This window comes from Lolium rigidum, chromosome 5 (genome assembly GCF_022539505.1).
Source record: "Lolium rigidum isolate FL_2022 chromosome 5, APGP_CSIRO_Lrig_0.1, whole genome shotgun sequence".
NCBI lineage: Eukaryota > Viridiplantae > Streptophyta > Magnoliopsida > Poales > Poaceae > Lolium > Lolium rigidum.
The window spans coordinates 211,579,924-211,589,018 of NC_061512.1; the positions used below are offsets into that span (position 1 = coordinate 211,579,924).

Sequence of the window (9,095 nt, forward strand, 5' to 3'; positions counted from 1 at the left end):
TTTCATTTTAGAACTATCCTCATGATTGTGATGAAAACTTGGGGATCGACTATGCGATTTTTAGTTCCTCGTACGATGACATACTGCTGATTAACAAATGATGATACCAGAAGGTCGCCAGTGGACTTGACGAGGAAGGCCAAATTGATAGACAACCTCTGTTTTCAGCTGTTTACCAGTTCGGATTACACACGCCGCTAGTTGTGACTTAATTATGCTTAATACGCTGTCCTGGGAAGTGACATCATGCTGAGTTTTTATCATAAAGTTAGGCCTCTTTGTATCGGCAGGAATAGAAAAAGAAAACACAGAATTGAGATGCCATGTATAGTGAATTGTTTTAGGATTACAAAAACACATGAATTTTCCGAGATGTGCATTTGGATGGTGCACATGAATTGGGGAGAGAGACTAGAGAGACGTAGAGCGCAAGTGCACAAAATGATGTTCTAGAGGGTAAGCTGGATCGAAGTAGCTTGGGAGAAAAAGATCTGAGACCGGAGAAGAGGAGGGGCTACAAGCTTGTGATTCACCTTTTTCTTTTTCTTTGATGCCTTTTTCTCTTTGTACTCGGGCTTATAACTGCGCTAGTGACCCCTTGAATCCGCCCACTAAGAGCATCCCCACTCGTCTCCCCGACGAGGCCCCCGTGCGTCGTTTTTTTCATCCGGACGGCGTAATTCGGTCTAGTCGCGCCCCCGGTTCCTCGATTTCGTCCGGATTTGGCCCTTCATCCATCCGGCGAGCCCACGTCATTCCCGGTCCCCCGAGGCACGCTCGGGGACTTCGGACGAAAGGATTTGGAGCGAATCATCGTGTGGACCCTCGTAGTCAGCGACTGGACCGCCAAAATCCCGTCGATTTCCCTCCAATTTGCTTGCACATCCCCATTCTCTCCCGCCGAATTTGCGTAGCCATCTCCATTCTCCTCCTCCACTTTCTCGTCCACCACCATGCCGCCGAAGCCGAGGAAGACGAGGACGAAGAAGGAGCGGCCGCCGGGTGTGTCGAACGCACAGTGGGCGGCGGACGAGCTCCGGCGACAGATCGAAACAAGCGGCAGGGCGGAGAGGGAGAAGAAACTCAACGCGAAGAGGGCGGCGTTGGCGGCGGAGGACGAACAAGTGAGGAAGGTCTCCATGGCCATGAGCATGGGCCATGCTCGCGGCGGCGGCGCCGCCATGTTCCCCGGCCAGTGGCCGATCCAAGGTACAAGCAGTTCTCCGTCGGCTTTCTCCCCTTCTAGCTTCTCGCCGTCGTCGCCTGCCATGTTCCAAGAGGCCACCTACGGCCAAACGTCCAGGTTCACGCCGTCGCCGCCCGAGCTCGTCGGCGGCAACCTGAACGAGGGCTTCTCGCCGGCCCTGCGCCGAGGGCCACTCCCTTTCGGTGTGAAGGCGGCGCCGAACGACGAAGTGATGAACGCGATGATCAACTCCGGCTCCATGGCCGCCGCTGCGAGCCCGGGGTTCTTCACGCAAGAGGAGGCGAGGGCGACGACAACTGTTGCGGCGTGCAACGCGGGGGTGGAGGATGTGGCCGACGGAAGCCAAGCCGTCGAAGAAGAAGAAGAGAAAGAACCAACTGAAGCCGGGGTCGCCGATGCCAACCTGCCGAAGGCAAAGAAGAAGAGGAAGAAGGACTCGCCGCCGGCCGAACCGCGCGTCAAATGGACGTCGAAGGAAGAGGAGTGCCTCACCGAAGCTTGGATGACCGTGTCCATGAACGGCATCACCGGGGCGAATCAGTCGTACGACACGTACTGGCGTCGATTGAAGCAGGCGTTCGATGAGCGCAAGCTCATCGATCCCTACTTCAACAAGACGATCATGAACCGGGGAGACAAGGCCATGGCCACCCATTGGGGGATCATACAGACGGCGTGCAGCAAATGACACGGCATACAGGAGGAGATCAAAAACGTGCCGGTGAGCGGCGAAGACTTTGAAGCCAAGGTATGCATGCACCGTGGCTCCTCCGTCGACCTTGCACATACTGATCGCCGTGACTTGACCCGTCTCGTCGCCCTATTTTTCCCAGGTGCGCCGTGCATTCGGCATGTACCACGACGACACCGGCTTGACGTTCAAGTTTCTGAACGTCTACTCCCGCATCGAGAAGTGCGAGAAGTGGACGGAAACCCGCACGAGCCTCTCGAAGAGCAAAACCGAACAGTACAACCCCGACGCTCCGGCGCCAGGCTCGTCGGATTGCCGCCCGGAACTCGGCCAGAAAAAGCTCAAAGATCTCAAAAAGATGGGCCATCCCGTCGAGAAGATGCAGGCGTCATTCGACAAGTGCTAGGCCGACACGAGGGCGCACTCCGCCGGGATGAACGCCAAGTTCGACGGCAGGTGGAGGGAGATGCTTGCCAACCAAGGTGCCCGGATCGCCCTGCTGAAGACGACGGCCACGGCGAAGAAGAGGAACACAGACTTGGCGTTTCTGATGGGTGGCAACACAGCCCTGATGGACGAGGAGACGAAGATTTGGTACGAGGGCCATCACACCGACATCCTCCGACCTACTCCGGCCAGTGCTTCGCCCTCACCGTCTACGCCGTCGACTGCCGCCGCTTCGACGTCGACTGCGCCCGCAGCGACATCGGCCGTCGCTTCGACCATGGCGTGTGAGGAAACTGGGCCGTCAGACACCGCCGTGCCAGACGGGACTGCCGACGCCCCTGTTACAGTGTAATTTCTCTTCGATCGCCGATCTGTGGCTGATCCTTTTGCCGATCTGGACGTATTTGTAGCGGGACTACGTTTTGTTTGAATTTCGACTTCGTCCGCCGAACACCGGGTGGACGACTGAAAATATGGTTCTCCCCACGAATTAATTTCATCCAATCCGACGATTGTTTCGTCCGGATTTCGGCGTGGGGAGGCCAAACGAGTAGAGATGCTCTAAAAGGAAATAAAATCTTTGCTGTGTGCCAAAAATATGCAGCAAAGGCGAAAACATATATAGCAGATACATTACAGTGTGTTACAGTTGGCGAGGAACACTTGACAAAGATTGCGTTGGCCAAGGGACTTTGTCGAGTGTATTTCCCAAACACTAGGCAAATATTTTTGCCATGTGTGAAAAGGCACCACTCGATAAAAAAAAGCGACTTTACGGGAGGCGCCACAAACGAGAAGGCCATGTGGAAAACTGGTTTGACGACCCTGCGAACCATAAATCTTTACCGAGTGTATGATTTTGCACAAGGAAAATCCATTAATCCAAAAAAAAGACTCTACAAATCCTCCCATCGCGCACGTCTAGATCGGCAGCCAACACGCGTAGGTCCTCAAGGGAAGCTGGCCGTCGCCAAAGAAGATGGCGAGCGATGAGAGAGGGGTTCCCTTTCCCACTGCGGCCTCACATAGGGTAGACGAGGTCCACCAGTAGCTAGCTATTCAAAACATACTTTTATGAACAGGTTCACGTAGGCACCCGCACGCTACGACACCCGCACCTAACCTAACCCTCCCGCAGCTGCGCGGCGGCGCCGCGCCAGGCGGCCCCCAGCTGCGCCCCTCCCCCTCCCTTGGGCGCCTCCCTCCCGTCGCCGCCGCCTGAGGCGCCGCCGGGCAAAGCCCTAGAGGCATGGTAGCGGCGGCGGACTTCCTCGACCGCGGCAAGCATGGGGGCGCAGTTTCGCAGCGCGGGCGGCGGAGATCCGCATCGGCCTGGTCAACGGTGGTGCCATGGAGCGGTGGCGACAAGATATCCCGGATGATCTCCAGCATTTGGCGGGCGGCGGCGGTGGTTCGGGTCCGATCTGGGCCCTAACGGGCTCGGGAGGGCTGCGGTCATCCTGCTGCATCGACAACGATGCCGGATTCATGCAGGTTTCTGGGCTGTTCCGAGGCACGAGGACGCCATGGGTGGCTGCCCTGGGCATGGTGGCGGCGGCCTCCTCCTTCGCCGGAGGTGGTTGGCCGGTTGGTCTCGAAGGCGAGTTAGGAAGCGTGGATGCCGGTGAAAACCGAGCCCCGACTCCGGTCACGGCGGGTGATGGCGGCGTTTCACGCGTCGTTACCTTGTTGAAGGCATCGCCATTGCAGCCTGCGTTTACGCACTCGTGCCGCTCCGGGGGAAACCCTAGATCCATGGATTGGATGATAGCAGCGCTACCACGTCGTTTCCCTACTGAGGGCATCATTCATGGAGTTGTGCATGGTCAGAGAGGCCAATGGATGTTTTCGGTGGATGGAGGTGGATCTTGGTGGAGTGGTGTTCATCTACCACGTTAACGTCGATGATTCTCGGCGGCGTGGAGCTGCAGGGTATCGAAGACGGGCGTGGACTGCTGGACGCGCAGGATGGTGGAGCTGTGTGGCGTCATGGTGACATCGACGACAGTGGCAAGGTCAATGCTGTGATCCCTCTTGAAGATGGGTGCGAGGAAGACGGCGGTAGCGATTTCTGCGTCGTGTGTAATGGTGTACGCTCAGGGTCTGCTTGACTGGTTGTGCTTCTCACCCGCCAATGGGCGGCTTGGGAAGGCATTCATTTTTTAGATGATGTGCGTTGGTGTAATGGCCCTGTTCATGGTCACCCCCTTCATCGCTCTTGTATGTATACCGAGTTGTCGCTGAAAAGGTGGCTTCGAGTTAATCTTTATATCTCCTATATAAAGCTTTGCGAATAATTTAATAAAGAAAAGCTGTGTGCATCCTTTACATGCAGAGGCTAGGGTGATGCTCCCATTTCAGAAAAAAATGAACAGGTTCACGTTTGAAGCTTAATATTGCAAAGCTCATCTTGACTTTTGTGTCAACCTTCATTTTTTCAGGTGACTTCTGCTTGCCTCTGTCCCCTGCCATCCATGTTTGTTGATATAGTTTAGTGCAACTTGCTAGTATTTGCCTGATGCTCTCAACATCAACTTGTGACGGTGTCAGTTTCATGTTGCATTATTCTCCATCCTTTCCCAAAGAACAATATTTTGGAAGTTTTATATGTTCTCACTTCACTTGCGAAAACTTGAAAATATTGGACCAACATTTTAAAAGAGCAAATTGAAAGAAACACCGGACATCCATTTTAACTGCGTCCGTCATTTGTACACAACAGCTATGAACAACAATCCCTGCCAAAATCAATACCGGACTTTTGCATCCCTATATTACCTAACAGGCTAACACCCATTGTCACTACCAAGAAAAAAAAGAATTACATCCTCTAATCTAAAACAAACTGATGTGACATTGTGTCACATCATAGTATGGATATACATACCATTTTATCCTACTCACTTCCCTATCGTAGTCCTAAACACCCCTCTCACGGCGGTAGCTCAGCGACCTTTGTTGCCGCCGATGCGCACCGTTCAACCCTGTAATTAGACCATCACTTCCGTGGAGCACAATGCCGGTATGGATCACTGAGTTAGGGTACTTCTGCCGGTGCCTGTCTTCACAGTTTTGTCGATTGTGTAGTTCCTTCTCCTCGACCTCCACCGTCATATCCACCACCTTGTCCTCCTCCACAATAATTGTGAACACAAAATGGCCCCCAGGAAAGAAGTCTTCCATGTCAAGCACGGGCTCAAGGGCCTTGACCACCTCCTTCATAGTGGGCCTAGATTTAGGGTTCTGGCTAAGACACTTGTACGCCACCAGCGCTGCCACCTCGGCACCTTTGCATGAATATTGGCACTCGAAAGCTAGGTCCATAATCTTGTACAACTTGTCAGGGTGCTTGAGGTACGGCCGAGCCCATTCCACTAGGTTCTGCTCCCTCGGTCGCCGCGCGCGGTCCACTGATTGCAACCCGGAAAGAAGCTCTAGGAGCACTACACCAAAGCTATATACATCACTCTTGGCGGTCAAGTGGCCTGTCATGATGTACTCTGGCGCTGCATAGCCGTGTGTCCCCATGACACGTGTCGTCACGTGTGTCTCATCGCCCTGAGGCCCATCCTTGGCGAGCCCAAAGTCGGACAACTTGGTGTTGTAATCCTGAAATATCACACATTTCAATTTTGGTAAGAGAAATAACCCAAGGCGAGACATAAGATGAGAAATCTCTGAAATCGGAGAGGCATTTGAAACCCGGTTTGTCACTTAGCAGAAAGACTGAAGTTACATTTGGCTTACCGAGTCGAGCAAAATGTTGGAAGCCTTGAAATCACGGTAGATCACCGGGGTGTCGGCATCGTGGAGAAAGGCGAGGCCCTTGGCTGCCCCGACAGCGATCTTCATCCTCATCATCCACGGGAGAGAGCCATTAGTACCTAAAGTAAACATGATGTTTGAGGTCAGTTTGGTCCTTCACGTTGACCAAGAGTTGTAACTTGCAAGCACAAAGAAGTTGGTAGGATAATAATTTTTAACCACAATATCCAATATGGCAAAACTCTAAAACTTCTTAACTAATAAAAATGTTAATTTTTTTTGTCTCATTTTCGAAAAAAGAGAGTTTCACTTCAAAATAAAGGGGACAGAATTGTTCTTTTGAAAGGCAGATTGCGGTTCAGCTTTTTTTATTTTGTTTAAAATGGGGTGTACCCCGGCTTTTGCATCGGTTGATGCATAGAGCCTTTTATTAAGAAACTGAATAAAAGGGGACAAGCAGATTGCGGTTCACCTATCCTCTTGACTTTAGAGAAAAGCAGGGGACAAGAACAGATGTCCCAAATTTCGAAATTAACACTTTTGCTTATCTTGTTAGTCTCAGGAACCACCAAACTGATTTTCAGAATTATCAATTGAGAGCGAAGAACTCACTTTTGAAGAGGTGGTTCTCGAGGCTCCCGGCGCTCATGAACTCGTACACCAGCATCCGGTGCTGGTCCTCGTAGCAGTACCCGATGAGCTTCACCAGGTTCTTATGCCTCAGTTGTCCAAGAAAGAAAACTTCGGCCTACAAGAACACCACCATATAAGGTTAGCCATTCATAAATCCGAATGTGACTTGATGCGGCAAGAATCTGATCGTGCTGGCGAAATGCGTTTGCACTCACCAGCCACTCGTTGTGTCCCTGCGTGCCGCAGTCCAAGTCGAGGTACTTGACCGCGACAGCCTGCGCGGCGAGCCCGGGTCGGAGCTTGTCGCCGACGGCGCCCTTGTAGACGGGGCCGAACCCGCCGCTGCCGAGGTAGTTGGCGCGCGAGAAGGTCCCCGTCGCGACGCGGAGCTCGGCGTAGGTGAAGGCGTGCAGGTTGGAGCCGGACAGCGTGAGGGACAGGTCCTCCGGCGAGAGCGTCCCCGACGAGCTGAGGCTGCTGAGCGACATCCTCGAGGACGATGATGACGACCTCGGGCTGACCTTCCGGCCGACTCGTCGCCGTGACGCGGCGCGGTCGTCGTCGTTGTCGTCCGCCACAGCGCTGCCGCCGACGCAGCAGGAGAAATGGCTCCAGGATCGCGCGGCCATGGAGGTCAAGAAAGGTTCGTTTCCGGGCTCTCAAGAGCTGCGAATGCAGGGGAGCTCGGGTCCGGGAGAAGGTGAAGAGAAGGCGGGGATCGGCGTGGCCTTGGCTTGGAGTGGGTATCTCCATGGCTGGGCCTTTATATAAGCTTGCGGGTGGCAGTCCGCGCCTCGACACCGCCATGGGACAAAACCGCGGGTGGTGTGATGGCCGCGAGGAACAGGGGAAGAGGCAATGGTGGTTGGTGGCGCGAACGGATCACCCCTCCAACCACAGCTAGCACATTTTCTACAGCTGCGACGTAGATTTTCTATGTTTCATGGAGTTGACTGCTAAAAAATTGTGGGAACAGGAGTGTTGGGCTTTGTCACACCCGCGGTTTCGCAGACTAGCTAGCATCCATGTACCGCGGATTGGCGTGTATGGTGAAAAGTTCAGTATAGGCGAGCTGTGGTGGCCCAAATTCATATACTAAAGGGAGGCTAACTTCTGACGAGCGGAGCGAGGCCCGTCGCCGGAGGCTTGATACGGTACGGATCGTTGGCACCGCCTATATATACATCTTGTAAGCCGCCGGCTAGGGTTAATCAGATTATAAGATAACCCACGGCGTTTGTAAACACCTCCCGATATAGTGAAGTTTCTTCGGCTGGCGCCCGTGGTTTTTTCCCCTTCTGTGTTGAAAGGGGTTTTCCACGTTAAATCTTGTGTCCCCTGTGTGTGTTCTTGTTTCGTTCTTCGTTATTTGCTTGTCGCTTTTATAACATGACGGACGTAGGCTACGAGGTTTAGGCTGACTCCTCAGTTTCATAGGTAATAGGCTAATGGCTATTGCTCCGGTGTCCACCCTCCCTAAACTTTGTTCTATTTAGACGGTTAGGATCTGTTGATACCCCGTGGGTTGACTTAACGTGTGTGTTTGGTTCATGGGAAAATATATACGGAATGGGATGGAATAAAATATGTTTAATTAACGATTAATAGAACTATTAACACACCGGTTAATATGTAATTAACGGGTTCTTTTTCCTTCGTGGCAGAGGCCGGACCTAGCGGAGCGGCCACCTACCCATGCCTAGCAAGGTCACTGCCCGCACGTATTTAGCGAGGCCGTTTCTGTCGATTGGGTGTGGCCGCGCAGACGTAGCAAGCTCGCTGCTCGCCATGGCATGAAGGCCGCCGCCGCCGAGCTAGGGAGCCACGCTAAAAATCAAGCCCGCCGCTCACCGCGCCCTGGAGGCCGCTGATGCCGAGCTGGGGAGCCACGCGGAAAAGCAAGCCCACCGCTCGCCGTGACATGGTGGCCGCCGCCGAGCTGGGGAGCCAGACATACGACGGTGGTAGGTGCCGGAGTCGCGTCGATGGCCATGGATTCTCAGATGGCTAGTGAGATTAGTCATGAAATTCACGGATCATATGGTCCAGCCTTTCTCAGAAATATTCAGTTTTTGGGATGGGATCATCCATATTTTCTGGTCACGAACCAAACGCACGTGTAACCCCTTCAAGTTTGGTTGGAAGGGGGGACACTGAAGCACGCCCCTAGGCTAATTCTTTTTTTTTGAGAACACAGTACAACGCAGACGCTCACAAACAGGAGAACCAACCTGAGGTTGGGTGGTTAGGAGGGTGGTTGTACCCCCAGCCCACCAGAGTTCAAACCCCAGGTTTGACATCTGTGTGTCTCATAAAGGTGGAATATTCTTTCAGTGGGAGGCGACGTTCCCG

General features: G+C 53.3%; 1 protein-coding gene across 1 annotated transcript; it reads right to left on the minus strand.

Annotated features, from left to right (window-relative positions):
• Positions 1 to 5,110: 5,110 nt before the first annotated feature.
• LOC124654422 (serine/threonine-protein kinase RIPK-like) lies at positions 5,111 to 7,452 on the minus strand. The gene is made up of 4 exons (XM_047193424.1): positions 6,959 to 7,452; positions 6,723 to 6,858; positions 6,093 to 6,229; positions 5,111 to 5,954 (listed from the first exon to the last, which is right to left on the minus strand). Exons 1-4 carry the CDS (start codon positions 7,370 to 7,372, stop codon positions 5,265 to 5,267), a joined length of 1,377 nt encoding a protein of 458 aa, XP_047049380.1. The 5' UTR covers positions 7,373 to 7,452; the 3' UTR covers positions 5,111 to 5,264.
• Positions 7,453 to 9,095: the final 1,643 nt, after the last annotated feature.